The 16,439-nt window shown below is 36.6% G+C and overlaps 1 protein-coding gene across 5 annotated transcripts in view; it reads right to left on the bottom strand.

Moving 5' to 3' along the window:
- Nucleotides 1–11,161, bottom strand: part of LOC145218214 (SMC5-SMC6 complex localization factor protein 1-like) — a 41,628-nt gene extending 30,467 nt beyond the window's left edge. For all 5 annotated transcript variants that reach the window (XM_080085618.1, XM_080085645.1, XM_080085631.1 and 2 more), the window contains exons 1-6: nucleotides 10,984–11,161; nucleotides 10,586–10,664; nucleotides 9,372–9,496; nucleotides 8,712–8,821; nucleotides 5,526–5,608; nucleotides 5,289–5,371 (exon numbers count right to left, since the gene is read on the bottom strand). In XM_080085618.1, coding sequence (XP_079941744.1) covers nucleotides 5,289–5,371; nucleotides 5,526–5,608; nucleotides 8,712–8,821; nucleotides 9,372–9,496; nucleotides 10,586–10,664; nucleotides 10,984–11,106 — 603 coding nt within the window. In that variant the 5' untranslated portion in view covers nucleotides 11,107–11,161. The remainder of the gene's footprint in view (nucleotides 1–5,288; nucleotides 5,372–5,525; nucleotides 5,609–8,711; nucleotides 8,822–9,371; nucleotides 9,497–10,585; nucleotides 10,665–10,983) is intronic.
- Between the last annotated feature and the right edge of the window lie 5,278 nt (nucleotides 11,162–16,439).

Below are 16,439 nucleotides of genomic sequence, written 5' to 3'. Positions count from 1 at the left end.
AAATTGACCAGGGTGGCTAGACTACAGTTTCAGATCATGGCAGGTCAAGAGCGGTTATCGGAAATCAGTTACTCGCAAAATCGACATCGATTCACTCACCCCTTATAAGCCACTGTGTAGAAAGGAGTGTGAACCGTTGTGTGGCGACTGCGGTATTGGCAATGAGTTTTCTATTGTCGAAATGATTATTGGTCTGAGTAGGATGCAACAATCGACGCAGTGTTGTGAGAAAAGTGAAAGGAGGACTGGTTTGAACGTTACCCGAAAAATACCTCTGAACATCAGGTCTGCGAGAAGCGCGATGTAGCCAAAGTTGTAGTTGTGGGTTCGAATCCAACTGCTAAATGCGTTTTTCGAGCGTTTACCATATTATATGTTAATGTTTGGACAGCCTGATCGCCGTCTCCACTTTACAGTTCGACGTACAGAGTTAGACACACAAGTATATTCATTAATTCAACAAACTTTGCCGCTTTACAAAAAGCAAAAGTTTTACACATTTCTTAGAATTGTGCACGACTGACGGGCAAAAAGGCTGTGCTTCGTGGCAGGAAAACTCTTTAGGTTGGAAGCATTGGTATCCTGAACAGCGTAAACACATCGACAAATTGATTTAAAAAGTAAATAACAAACAAACATAAATTATTCACATTTCTTGCCACACAAGATCCCAAAACCCAATGAGCGAAGCGTGGAAACCCGTTTCCTGGACAATAGACTCACGGACATGCATCCATGCCTGTGTTACAACCAGCTGGTTCAGGGCGGGCGACCTTGAAGTGAAAATCAACGAACCGTGACAGCCTATGACGCATGCGCACACCGCAAGCGAGCAACTGTTACCGGTTTTGAATCAAAACAAGTTCACGGGGGTTTCAGAAAAGGTTGAAATTGTTTTGTAGTTGCCTGAATTGACGAACTTATGTGACCTTTATTAAAAGTGATGTAATGGCGTTGCGTCGTAAAATTGCCATAAAATCTTTTTTTTTTGGTGGGTATACCTGGTTGGGAAAAGCTTGCTTTTATTCCGTTCCGTTTGATACTTTCCACTTGTTAATACCGGTAATATAGCTGCCAAATGAAACCAAACGGACACGAAGCACAATCTAACCAAAACACAAGACTTCAAGCTACAACACAGATGTCCTAAATCAGAGATGTAACATGGATTACATTGACAACATCTAATTCTCCACTTTAAACCCTGAAAGAATTCATCACTGTAGTGAATATTCAAAGCATAACTTGTCAAGAGTATTTGTTTTGATCTAATCGGTGTACCGACTATCTACTAACTAACAAACACAGGTTTATTTAGGCAAGAAATGCAGAAAAGATTCCAACAACAAACTGCAAGAAGTAGTGGAAGCCTCTTCCGAAAGCGGATAAAAAGGGTTAGCGTTTTGAAACTATTAAAGCACAGTTTCCATTGCATTGTAAGGGAGACCACACAGTGCTGGTACTTCCTTGAAGAGTCAGCCATTTTGTTTCGAGCTATTCGACGATTGATCGATGAGTATTATGACGTGCAAACGACTGGCGGGTTTAACAACAGACACAACAAACATCATTTAGGAGTCGGTGCAAATTTAAAGAAAAACAACAGATCGATGAAACGTCTGTATTTCTCCCAGAGAACACTTTAAACAAATGGGAGTTGTAACATGAAGGCAAACTACATTTAGCGGTGAGTCGCAATCAAACCGCAAACTTCTGCGTACAGCTCCTTTTGCTTGCTTATCTGGTGGTTTTAAGCGGAACATGACTTAGATAAGTGTTGTATAGCAGTACGAGCTGTGCTTAAGTGAATACTGCTCAAGCCCCACTAACGAATGTTGCGAGTACTGCAGCTTTAGCAATGCTTCTTGCCCTCTACAAATTAGATCTCAAATAAAAGTGTGTAATGTGTTAGGGTGAAAAACATAGTCCCAGCAAACTGAAGTTCCGTTAGATGATCACACTAGCCAACACGGCTTATGTCTTGTCACCAGCTGCACTGATGGGACCTTATAGGCCGAAACAGTATGCACTGTCTGCAGCTTACAGATGTCACATAGTTTTTTTAAAATCAATTGCCGTTTCGTTATTGTCATCTGTGTCTGTCAAAGCGAATACATTTCCCTAAATTGACGTCAATCCGTCTCAACATTCAAAGACACACTCGGTACCCAACCAATTCACCAAAAAAATGTGGAGAGAAACTAGCCAATATTTCTCCAAAGCAGTGGTGAAACACATTTTCTTGGAAAACATATCAAGGTTTTGTTATGTTGTACAGTATTATTGAGAGGTATACACGGATAATTAACTAAATCAATCGCCAAAATTATGTGTGTAAAACTAAAAGTGTTTATGTGATAGCTTAAATTGTTTTTTCACGGCGCAAAAATGATAATCATAGGATAACTGATGTGTTATGAATAAAACTTAAGTGCTGGCAAATAGGTGGTTGGATAAGTGACAGTAAATCGTAAATTCTAACATGCAATAATATCATTTTATAGTGAGGTGTTAGGTTTAAACTGACGGAGCAATAGAAATAATGCTTTAAATCGGTAAAACAAATTAACTTTATTAAAGTCGGCTGGGACATACTTAATTTTCAAATTATCCTTCTTTAAATACTTGCCTCGGTGTCACGCCTATTGTTATCAAATAAACGATTTCATTGTGTTTGTTGCGAATAAACTATTTGAAAGTTCGAAGGAGGTTTCCAGGGTTATTGTTCAAAAAGTGGAAAAAATCAAGAGCTGGTGAACATATATCGAACAAACGCCAAAAATATTACAGTTCTTTAAAAGCCGATAAAATGGCGTCTCGAGTAAATAAAGTTCTACAAAGTGAAGTTAATGAACGTTTAACTTGATTTATTAAATTGTAGCATCGTAACTGATATTTTGTTCTACGTGGATAAAAAAATGATTTTTTTGTTGAATAAACCTGAATTTTAACCAACTTTTAACTGTTGCACGAAGATATTAAATTTAAATTTTTAGGTACGGATTTCCACACTAAATATAAGATGTACTATATACATGTAAAGTGAATAAAAAGTTGCCAACATTCACAAATCGGTGTGCTAAACTTAATGTGGGTCAATTGATTGGACAACCTTTAGAGCTTGACGATTCTATGCTAATGTACCAATACTATAGATCGCTTTTCAGAAAACATTCAAAACATTCAGTTTTTTTTTCAGGGCGTTATATTTGACAGAACTACATTAAAACCTAACCAATGTATATTTCTAAAATGGTAAAAATCTCAGTAAATCCAGAACCCGGGTTTAATTTGTTCCGACAATCAAATTCGAGCCAAAACCCACACCCTTTTCAAGCCGCCATCGGGGCAACAACAAAAAGTACAAAATTCGGGTGTTGACATCATGGACAATAGGGGAAGTTAATCCCCGTGAAGAACGACCGCGACATTGCGGCGAATTGGAAGTGGTGGAAAGCTTTGATTTATGACCCCGAGTCGTTGACAGGTCACGTGACCGTTCTGTCAACTCAAAGGTTTAGATAGTCGCAAATTCGGGGATTTCCCGGATTTTGACTGAGCAAATTCAGATTTTTGACGGCATAAGGAGTGCAGTAAACAGCCACACAATAAAAACAACAAACGAGTTAAAAGACCAGTTTGGCCACCATAACACGACCAGTCGTTGTGAGTTTAATTAAAAATAACAGCCAAAGCACGTTTTAAGCGACTGCTAATAAACTCGTCTGTGGATCTGCCTTAATTGAAACTTGATCAGTGAGTTTTCAAACTGATCGACGGGTCAGGCATTCAGCAGTGTCACGTATCTTGGTCTAGACGAGCTACATGCCGCCAATTGTAAGTTTCGCGCCATTATGTAAGAAGTGTAATGGAAACTGGTGTTGTGGTACTGTATTGTGACTACAGCTCTCTCTAAGTAATGATGTAATGGGAAAACATTCTGTTTCTATCATTTTCTTCCCATTTAACTGAGCAAATCAAAGTTGGATATGCAACCAATGAATTCAAGTTCGGCTCTGATGCCTGCCTAAGTGCAGTCTCTTCATTTCAGGTATTATTTCTTGAAGTTTTAAACTGAAAGAGTTTATATTGTAACTTAATTTAATCTCTCTGTCGATTTAAATTATTATTTATATCGACGTGTAGGTGTTTGAGACAATGTAACTAATTTTGTTTAAAACCACAAAGGGTTGTTTGAGGATCACTTTCAACCCCCTTGCTACAACAATTGATCCAAATCAATTGAATTTAAAAAGTTATCCTGTGCGCCATCTGGCGACAACAATATCTCGACACTAAACAGAACAGGACTGATGCCAAAACTCGAGATTGCCCCAAAACAAAGTCGCATTAAAGCAGTTGTTGTTAACGAAATTTCTGCAGGACCGTTGTTATTTCAAAATTGGAAAAGATTTGTTTGTAGATGCAATGGTTCTTATTAATGCGTAAAAAGGACAAGCAAGCATTCTCGTGAGTTAAATATCTGAAAACATTAGTAAGAACCCCACAATTAAAAAAATAAGATATCATAATGAAAAAGTTTCGAGTCCACATACCATTTTGGGCACTCATAAGAGCCAAAAAATGGCACTCCATAAATACAAGACAAAAAGTTGCGTACATTAGAGTTAAACAAACCAGATCGAACGGGATAGGTCGTAAAAAGGTGACGTTAAATTATTTAACGGAATATTGTCGATAAATACCCGCCAGTAAATTATTCATCACGTGGTCAGGTCTAACGGCGTTTCCACTACCAACCGGTTGTCATGGCATTTACTTTATTACGCAATAAGCAGTTTGAAGAAAATTCTAATGTGCATTTTTAATTTACGTTATTTAGTAAAACTCTACAACTACCACTGGACATTTAGTAGTCAGTTATGACTAGCAAGAATTTCTCCACGGTGGTATTTAAACTAACAACTCTAACTTATCGGGGGATTACCGCATGTGAAACGTTGTTTTTCCTTGACATTTACAAAATGCCAACTGATTCTTTTGATCCATAGCACTGGAACAGCTGGGTACGCTATGACTTTCAGACGCATGTTACAAAAAAAAACAACCGTTAGGTTCACATATGCATTTGAGTGTAAAACGGTTGTCGCAATAGCAACTGCAACATAATTTCAATTGCCTTTTACAACAGCTTTGCAAGTAAACTACCTCCCGCAAAAACTAAATTCTACAGCCACAAATCATGGCATGGGGTCTCAGCAGAAAATGATTTACATTCTGTTCCAGGAAAAAAGAATGACTGCCATTTGAATAAAAACTCCATTTACCTTGATCAAATACTGCGCCAAATATTCATAGATTAGACAGGGAATTCCCCGGTTGTGGAATCGCTGCACATTCTTTGTTAGTCCTGTGAAAAAGGGTCTCATAAGAAAATATACGCAAAAACATTTAGCCATTATACTGTGGCAGACTAACAGTGTTTGCCACACTGGTTCAACATTACATGTAGAATTCTAGATTTAAATGATCGTGTCACAAGTCTGACGTAACAAATGACGTACTTGGATGAACGAGTATGTGAGTGTAAGACTCTGAAGTGCTGTTTTGTACTTGGTTCGCAGAGCCTCCGCCAGTTTCCAACAACCTGTGATCGAAAAATATCGACGTTGGCATCTTGCAATTTGACTACTGAACAATTCGACCTGGTTAACAAAATAAATCATTTAAAAAAATTGTAATAATTTTAAGGTGAAATTAAAATTGCTGAATTTAAATCCAGCTGATACATAAAATTAAAACGTTTAAAAACGGTTTTCTTTGTATCATTTTTGTAAATAATAGTCACATTTAAAAGGTGTCTATTCACAATTAGTTAGCTTCAAACTCTTGTAATATGGTTAACCATTTCAGATGAAAAAGAAACAAGACACAAAAAATTAAAATGTTTGTAATGAAACAGTCCTATACAGTATTTCCAAGCATAACATTTCAAATATTTTCTACATGGCGATCGTTTATACTGTCTGTTCGGCAAAAAAACTATTTTGTCAAATTGTAAGCCAAAACCAAAACAAAAAAAGTTTAAAATATACTTGTCAAAGAACAGATGAGTTTTTCGAAGCTGGCCATAAAATGTTGCTGATGCATAACTTACACGTAACAACCAGACAAGAGTGTATGTTACATTCATGTACCACTACGAAGTAACATCAAGTAAACGCCAACAAGATACGATAAGAAACGATGGGACAAGTTTACACTTCACCTCAAAAGTGTGTTTGGTTCAATATGACATGACTCGAATCCAGGCCACTGATGATGTAATACTACAGAGCGCTAATATCGTTATCGGAAAACATCCCAAGAAATATTTGAACTTTGATCCATACTTTATGATTGGTTGCTCTCGGACCAATGAGAACGGGTTTACTCTGAATAATATTTTCAAACCACTCATGATGATTTTCCACTGCTAAAAATGCCGAAAATGTAAAAAGAACATAACCAACAAACTAATACTGTAACACTTATAATATTTCTTTTTGGCAGCTGCATTGCTTCGACATTCTATGCAGGCGGCCTTCGTCAAGACAGTAAAACAAAAATGTACAAACGATTGCACGCAAAGACCAGACAGGAAAACCACACACAGCAACATAAGTCGAAATTGACCTAAAACAAGAATGCTGCGGCCGAACCGGTGTAGTACAAACCAGCCTTTGATTAACGAGTAGGTTAACGAGAGGTCAAAGTATTGGCTGAGCAAAGCCTACGTTTGACAGGGACTTAGTGGTTGGATGAAAAATTACAACGCGATCCAAAGCTCGAGGCTCGGCATCAAGCAGACATCTGGGTACTAGAATGTCGATTTCGGATTATCCCTGGCTCAATTCGGATTCAAGTAGGATTTAGGCGAGCAGGTGCTACAAAGTTCTGTGATATTGGAGGTTTGTCACAGTGGGTATTGTACAGCGGTAGGAAGGTATTTAGACATGGCAAGTTCAACCTGAGAATTTGGCAGCAAATAACTGGTTTTAAATTCCAATCCCTAAAAGATTAATAACCTGGAAAACGTTTTCATATTGCCTTCGAAATAGCACATGACCGTAAAACGTGCATTACCTACTCGAATGCTTGTTAAGGCACAATCGAGTGTATCGTTTTTAACCGTCCGTGATATCAAAGTGATAAAAAAGAAGCAATGCATTGGATTCAAAAGCATTAAACGAAAATGTTTCAAAACCTATATGTGCCCATTAGCTGTAAAGGCCCCGTCAGTCACTACAAAATCTACAAACAGCAAGGGCTAAAATATAGAAGAGCAAGATAGATTTCTGCAAATCATCATAACTTGGAATATTCGATTTTCTGTTTTTCTCACGCATCCAATTAAACACATTGGTGCTGATATAACGTAATAATTTACCACTTTCTACACATCACACCCTTACAAACTGAAATATCAAACTGCACACAAGCATAGCAAGACTGTCACGATTTAAAACCGCGACAAGCAATAAAACTACAAAATACAAAAAATTATTATCGATTTTATAAACATGCATGCAACCTAAATAGTTTTGTAATATAAAAACCTAAGGAAAAACACAACGGTTCGTCAAACAGGCACTCATGCATTTGGAACTGCACCTAGGCCTGTGCCGTTATCTTACAACACATCAGCTTAAGATTACTTGGGTCTGTCATTGACTTTGGGTGGGATTAGCTGAAAAAACTAACTTGATCTGTTGAGCTCTAGCAATCGAAGCTTCTAACAATGGATTCTATGAGAGTTTGAAGGCTATTACCAGAACACATATTTAGTGGTCTAGCGGTGGTTGTAGTACACTTTTGGTAAATACCGGGTCAGTCAGCAAGTTAATGTTAACATTTACAGAATATTTCTTCTCTGAAAAGTACAATAAACATGCTTCTACCGGACCTATACAGAGTCAATCCAGTTATCAGGTGTTTTATTCCACTCCTTGTTATTTGCTCTACATTCCTAAATTAAAACATAACCTTTCTTGTGTCTACCTACTATCTCTACGTGCAAAAAAACAAATGCAAAAAAGCTCTATATCTCCACAAAAAAAGTTTTCTAACTCTCCCTGTTTGGTCAACAGCATTTAAAATCGTACTTCAACAAAAACAGTTACCCTTAGAACCAATCAGCCGTGTTGCAAGTTCACAAATGGCAATTGCGGAACCACCATTTTTGTCCACGGTTTTGGATGGAATAAAAACGTGCACATTTGAAATCGAAGTCACTTTCCTTCTCACAGCGCTATGTTTCAAAGCACGAAGAGGCTTTTAAGGTGAGGGGATTATAAAGCGAACCCCTTGTCACTTAAACGCAACTCTAGTGACCTGCGCTTGACCTGTGTTTTAACTCTACCGTTACACAACAGAAATTGCTTTTTTGGTTGGCCGCAGGCATTCTGCATAAGCTTGAGTTTGCAGCTGAACTTGGTGTCAAGCCGACGTAAAATATTAACTTAAACTTTTGGGAATACATAAATGCTGTCAACAAAGGACAGAAAAACGATATGAAGCGATCAAAAACATTTTCACGCGTTGTCAAGTCATCCTGAAATTCCTAGACTCATGCTGAATACTAAATAAACCGAAAAAAATGTTAGAAACACGGAAATTGCTCTTTAGTTCTGCGAAACTGGATTATGGAATAAATAAGTTGGAGACTTGGCATAGATTTTACAGTGCATAAGAATTACCAATTTGCCTACTTTTTGTAAGTGGAGAAATATTTCTTTGGTACTTCGAAACCAACTCTCCAGCCACAAAATGGCGGCCTCTGGTTCTGCGTAGCAATCTTGGTTCGCCAACGCCTTGGCGCCTGAAAACACAACCTTGAATTTTAAAAACTAGAATAACATAAAATGGATGCATTTGTCGCTGAAGAAAGTAAATTGTCATATTCGTCGACAATAGTTAGGAGGTAAAACGTAATGTAAAAATGGGCGTTCGCGTTAATCGCCTTTGTGCTGTTGTTTTTTAGAAAGGCGACGTTACACTATAACCTGTCTAGTTAAAACTGTGGACAAAAATATGTAATATATATTTGGCACATAATTGATCTCCTTTCAAATAAACAAAAAAAAAAAAACGATTTTGCTAAATGCACAAAGTTCGTGAAAAATGAGATAAAAACCGGTTAATTCGCACAAGTGTACAACAACCAAGGCAAAACTCGAAGCTACATTAAATCCAAAACAAGCAACTTTAACATTTAGCAGCAAACTTATATTCTGAAATTGATGTGTGTAAGTTTTTGCAAAGACAAACAACCTCTTTTTACATGCCCTTCGTCCAATAGTAATTTTGTCTATTTCTTTAAATAAATCAACTACAAACATCAACACCAAACTAAAGTCACAAACCCTTGCCTTAAACAGTTCAACCATGTCATTGGTGCCGCTGTCCTTATCTGTCCATTCATAATCTTGTTCATTCAACCAAGACTTAGACTTTAAACTCTGGCGTAAAAACTCCTGTTTCAGAATCCATTTGCCTGCCAACCAACATCAGTAAGTCACTGGAAGTTATCCTAATTGGCCATGACAGAGGCAAGTATGGGGTATAGCGCCATGGTTAAGCGTTTTGGTTCAAGGGTGGGATTAACCTTGCCTTTCAGCAACCCCTACAGCCTGTCTGTTGAAGTACCTTGTTCTGTAGACAGGGGATTTGTCACTCTGCTGGAATGAGTGTTATCTATTGCCATAGGAGCATTGCTAGGGTGGCATAGTTTTTTGAAATAATTGTTTGTTTTAATGTAGGATAAGGAAAAAAATTAACAATCACAAATAGCCTCTTTAGTGGCTTAGACAAATTTCTTCAAATTAGCAATGTAACACAGGAAATATAAATTCTAGTTAGTCAATGCATCTTAGCAAAGTTATTAAAACAGCTATAAGTATTAAATGTCCAACATATTTCTAACAAAAAAAAATGTTTTTAATATCAAACTTTATCAAATTTATGTACTGGCACACCATCTTGACCTTATCTACCCCTATAAAGTTTTGTCCAAAAAACAAACAAACAACTAATGTAAATCATATAGGGACATAAGACCTGTGTTCCCTCTGGGGAAGTGCCCCTATACCTACACTGGTTCAAATACACCACCTACTTTTTGAGGAACCCAAACCTGACAAATATGTTAAAGCACTTCCTACAGCCTGCTGAGTGAATGCTTATGGTTTATTTGCACAGCTGACAGAATGTTGACCCTGTCTGTCTCCAATCCAATCTTCATGTTTGTGTAGACTGAGAACATGCCATATTTTGCAATGGATATGCATGTTACTTTGACAGGGGGCAAACAGGGTGTATTTACACAAGACTAAAAGGGCATATGCATGGGTAATCAATAAAAAACAAATGAGGATCATTTTTTTGCAAATATTTTAGGCAAATTTTTGTGGTAATATTTTTAATTTACCACATCATTTAAAATTTCAGATTTGTGTAATTTTTCACTTTGACACAAAGCTTTTTGACAACACATTTATTGATTGAATGCCCTGCACACTGGCAGCAAAATCTTTTCATTGTGTGGATTTATTTCAGCAAAAAAAACATTCAAAATAGTACTTACCCGTTGCAAGAGCAGAAAGAAACTTTAAACTTTTACATGGTTTCTTAGCAATCATATGAGTACAGCCAGGAAGAAATGCCTACAAATACCAAAAAATCAATAGGGAATCTGCTTCAATAATCTGAATACATGTTGATCATGAATAAAAGAGTTCTTAACACCTGGTGATGACAATAGCACTTGTCCAAGCGTCGTTATGTTTTACACAAATATACTGGCTTTGATTTTTCTGCTCAAAAAGGAAAATGTTAAACAATATTAATCTGTGAACACTACCAAACATCAGTAATTCAGTATTTCCTACAATTTTCTGTTCCTATTGACAAAGTTTCCCCAAAACATTGCAAGCAATGTATCAGTTAACAAAACTGTTCTTATTATATATATATATATCCTACCTGTTGGTCAGCAGGATCATATATGAAAAGTCCATTCATCTGCTTTATGATATTTACAAGTTCAAGTCTTTCAGTCTTTTCAAACCCAGTAAGCATGAAACAAGGTTGCGTGGATGCGTTCATCTTTTTTCAGATCTTATTTATGCATACATTTTTAGACTTTTCTAAATTTATTCTCAGATCTAAAGTGTTTTAAAAATAAATGTGAAAAATATAATTTACTTACATACACAATTCCGGGTTTTAAAGATTCTAACAATAAAACAAACAACCCAATATATACAATATATTTGTATAGAACATGATGTTTCAACATCATTGTCTATTGTAATTCATAGACTACTATACAGTGAAATGTATAGTTATGTACATTTGCATGTTAATGTAAAACATGCTGCAAATGTTGGATAGAGTTATATGGAAGGAAAATAAGGAAAAATAATTGTAGTGCATTGCACTTCATAAAATATTAAAATAAATAAAATACAGTAATTCATAAGTTATGTCAGAAAACTTTCTTAATGCAGGATGAAGTGCTTATAACTCCAGTGTTTGCGACATTGTATTGTAGTATGGAATTGCACTTAAATGAATGAGAAAAACAAAAGTAGGAAACAAGCACTATTAAAATTCTACAAATCGTTGCAGTGGTACTCACTACTCACTAAACCAGTAGGTTACATATCAGCTTTAGAAAACCTTTCATTACAAATCATCATGTGTTAAACTTACCATGAGTTGCAATTTGTAATGCATATTACAAGCATAAAATACATTTTTCTTAATACTTGTCTCTAGTATCTGTCCATGCAAACACCTTTAAATGTTGGATAATTATTTTTTTTACTGTTTCCAACCAGTCAAATATGACATTTTGGTCAGACACTAATTGATACCACAACTACTGCTTATAAATGTATGTACACCTTGACAGTGACTGTTTTTAACGCGGAAACAAGTAAGATACTTGGTGTTGGTGGTTGACACAACTCACTGGTGTTTTATGACTGGCAGTTTAAAAAACTACTTTTATATCAATCCACCGACTTAGTAAATTTAATGTTGAAGCAATGGAAGTTTACAAAAATAAAGATTATCCCAAAACAAGTGGCAGCTAATTGCTGTTACTTAATCTTTATAGTTATTATAACAAACATGCACAAGATGAACATGAACACACTAATATATCTATTTTGGGTCACCACTTGTAAGTACTAACCAAAGGAGGGATAAAATCTAATATTTGCTTCTACAGCAGAGTATTGTGTTTTTGTAAACAATAGCACCATCGATTAAGAAACACAAACATTTCCCACAATTTTTCAAATAACCACAGGAATTTTCACCATATATCACACAACCAAATTATATAACTTACATAGAACAAAAAGATGCTTTTTGATGGTGCGTTAAACGTTTTTTTTTTGTTACTTGGGTCACTAATCCAAGTGGGAAAACAAGAACAAGACAACGCAAACTTTCGTACGAAAACATCGCTTCCTCGTTGTGGATCTACAACGGGAAAGTCCCGTAGTGAAAGTTGATGGCAAAGTTGTCGCAAAAAAAAATTCAAATTTTTAGGCAATGTATTAAATCGTTAGAAATGTTTGGTTCAGAAGTTTTGCTTTGGTCAGCAACTCTTTTTCTAATTTTTTTTGCAAAAATAACGCAATTCTTTTAAAATAAATCATAAATATTATTGTTTGTACAATGGCCGGCACTAAAAAATCGTAGATATACCATTCCCGCCTTGGCGTAAATTTAGCAATTTTGTATTTTAAGAAACAAGTCTGAAGTTTGAACTTTGTCTTCTCTGAAACCAGCGCACATTCGCACAATACGATCTCTCGAAAACTAAAGACGATAAGTTTCAAAAGTTTTAACACGTACGTTTCAGAAGTTTTTTTTGAACATTTTACGCTTTTGAAGCTTTTCAACGACCAACGCGATCCTGGCAACCAGCAAAAAAAGGCTCCAGCAACGACGCAAGGGGTTCACTTTAGACCCCAATATCTCGCGAACCAAACGAAGCTGAACAGAAAAATTTTAACACAATACTTTTCGAAGCATTAACAAACCATCAATGGCACTCGTTTGAAAAAAAATTAAAACCATGAATATTAATACGCTTATGAATATGACTGCCTAATGCTCTGTGATACGTTTCGCGGCATAAAAGCCAATGACATATTCTGTTTCTGCAGAGCATGCCGTTTTCAAAAAGCCCTAACTCGGTATTTGAACTTCGGGGGCTCTGCTCCGAATACTAATTTGAAGTTCATAACTCGCGCATAATGCCGCCGTTCCCGCTCGCCAGCAATCAATGACGCGCGACCGATGAAAATGGCCTAAAAGATATTTTTTTATAGTCTCATATTTTAGTGTAAAACTCTCATATTTTAGTGTATAAAATAAATTGTATATTTCGACTTGTTTTTGTGCAAGTTAGGACTTGTTTTTCTGGGTCAAAGTTGTTTACTTGCACCTTGACTGAACGTGCGCTGCGTGAGGCGATACCTGCGACGCGCGGTTCTTCTGTTCCGCATCTCCGTGCTCCGAGGCGGTCAAAGTCTTTTAATCACGGGCTCGTGCGTTATCTTAAGGACAATGGTATATATTCACTAAGCAAACAAAGAGACGTTCTATTCTCTTTGAGAACTATCCTCTTGCGGAACGAATTCTTGTCAATTGGAAGCTTATTGTTTAAAACAAAAATTGCACGTGAAACTATTCAAAAAGGCAGTAAAAATGAAACAGAAGAAAGAGAAACCATTGAATTTGAAGCAGATCCAGTGGAGGCAATCCGTTTACAGATTATTTTGGTGAGGTTATTGAAAAGGCAAAATTGTCTGTTTTAAACGGTGGGCAGGATAACGAATTTTATTGTCCTGAATTAATGAAAAAGTTTATCAAGTACACACTTCCCAAACTGGCCTTGTGGTCAAGTTTGATGCTTGGGAATGTTGGTCGACACGGTGAAACTCAGGTTTATAAAGGTTATTCTGATTTTTACAATGAAGTGCAGAAAAGAACTGAGCAGAACTTTACCAAAGACAATCGAACGCAAGGCATTATGGAAAAAAGTCAACAGGAACTAAAAAGGACTAGGTGTCAAGAAAGAATATTTAAAGGCTTACATGAGTTTGCACAAGTTTATGCAGACAGTCATCTTGGGTTGGTTCGCGAGTACAAAGATGGTATAAGGATAGGTGAAAAGAGAAAGCGAAAACAAACAGCATCAAGGGAAGCTGAAAAAAGTGGCAAAAACGGGCTCACAGCTATAGATAAATACATGTGAAAGTATCGGCAACCTCCCGCAGTGTCTCTGCGGGACTGCTTTGGCTCAACACTTCAGTGAAAGGTCAATGCAAAGAAGAGAAATCAGCGTCAATTAACAAAAGGTTTATGCGAGCACGAACAATCAGGTTTAGCTCGGCGCTGTTGTGCAACAAAGTGGGAAACGAAGTTTTCTTTAACGTCAGATGACTTGGTGGCTTGGCGATAATCACATAGACTCAGCAATGAACATTCTTTCTGAGCAGTTTCCTCATATTGGAGGCTTGCAAAGTTGTTTCGCGTTTTAGGTTGTACGGACACATCCCCTATTTACACACCTCAGCAAAAATTTGTTCAAATTATAAATGTCCAGGGCAATCACTGGGTTACTGCGTCCAATGTATTTTCAGACAATGACTCCACTGTTATGATTTACGACAGTGGTAACACAAAATACAAGATAGAAGAACAACTCCCCGTTTCAAAACTTATTACCTGTAAAAACAAAAATAATAATTGTGTTTTCCCCCATGTGTCTCGACAGAGAGTAGGATCAGGAAACTGCGGTCCGTTCGCGATAGCATTTGCTGCTGCGCTTTGCATCGGTATGCGACCTGAAGACGCGGAGTTTAAGGAGGCGAGTTTGCGCGAGATGATTGGAAAGTGGCTGAAAAACAGAAAAGTTTCTCCGAACGAAATAATTTCTGGTCCGGCAGTTACAAAGCCCATCAGCGACTCCTTTGAGATTCCAGTTTACTGCAAGTGTAGGTTAGCTATGACAATAAGCAGTTTTATACTGAATGCGACAGATGTAAGGAATGGTAGCACCCTGGCTGTGTAAAGGTAACAGTTCCAAATAATGTTTGTGACAAAAATGTAGTCTGGTACTGTGACAAATGCAGTGTACAAACCGTTTAAATAAAATTGATTATTTATTTGGTTAATATTTCATATTAATATTAACAGTCATATTAAATATTATCAGTAATTTTGTCAAGTAAAAAGTTTGTCAAAAAAACATAGTAATGACTATCAAAAGGTCCGGCCTTCACGATTTGAGCCAGTCGGAAAACCGGAGGTTTTGGTTTGCGAGATATTGGGGTCGGAAGTGAACCTATTTTTGAACATTTTAAGCTGTCGCGCGTCATTGATTGCTGGCGAGCGGGAACGGCGACATTATGCGCGAGTTATGAACTTCAAATTAGTATTCGGAGCAGAGCCCCCGAAGTTCAAATACCGAGTTAGGGCTTTTTGAAAACGGCATGCTCTGCAGAAACAGAATATGTCATTGGCTTTTATGCCGCGAAACGTATCACAGAGCATTAGGCAGTCATATTCATAAGCGTATTAATATTCGTGGTTTTAATTTTTTTTCAAACGAGTGCCATTGATGGTTTATTAATGCTTTGAAAAGTATTGTTTTAAAATTTTTCTGTTCAGCTTCGTTTGGTTCGCGAGATATTGGGGTCTAAAGTGAACCCCTTGCGTGGTTGCTGGAGCCTTTTTTTGCTGGTTGCCAGGATCGCGTAGGATTTTCAGCGCACATACTATTGAAAAGTAAATATTTTTTAGTTATTAATACGCATACATTAACATCTATCGATATAAACATGATGGCGTTATCGCATCAATGCCACACTTGCACAAAATGTTCTGTGAAACTTAAGTTTCAAAATGAGCCTTTGCTAAATGTACAAGCATTTCGGGAACATAGCGTAACATCTATAAATATGACAACATATTTACCCAAATATATTCCATATGTGCTGGCCATAAACGTCTTTTATCAACATGAAATTTACACATATTATACTATAGGTGCAGTAGGATTGTATGTATCACATATTTTTTTACATATTAGCAAGTAAAAAAGGGTAAATTATGTTACTTCATTGTTGGTCTAACATATTATTGTTTGTTAATGTGGTAGTTCAAGTTAATTTGGTAAAACCACACTGATTTGTAACAACAAACAATTGCGACAAATAGCTTAAGTACAATTAGCCATTGATAAAAGTAAAACACTATGGTATGTATATTTGGTTTTTGTGCAAACAAAATACTCTTGGTGTGTTTAGCTTCAACCTCCTTTTACTGTTTTTAAGCAGCAAAAAACTGAAAACATATTTTGTTCGATTCCAAATATATTTTAGTCTTTTTTGTTAAATACTGTTGTTGAA

The sequence above is a fragment of the Phallusia mammillata genome, chromosome 1 (assembly GCF_965637545.1).
Source record: "Phallusia mammillata chromosome 1, kaPhaMamm4.hap1.1, whole genome shotgun sequence".
NCBI classification, from domain to species: domain Eukaryota; kingdom Metazoa; phylum Chordata; class Ascidiacea; order Phlebobranchia; family Ascidiidae; genus Phallusia; species Phallusia mammillata.
Note: the sequence above shows the minus strand (reverse complement) of the source record. Positions and strands in the feature narration are given on the sequence as shown.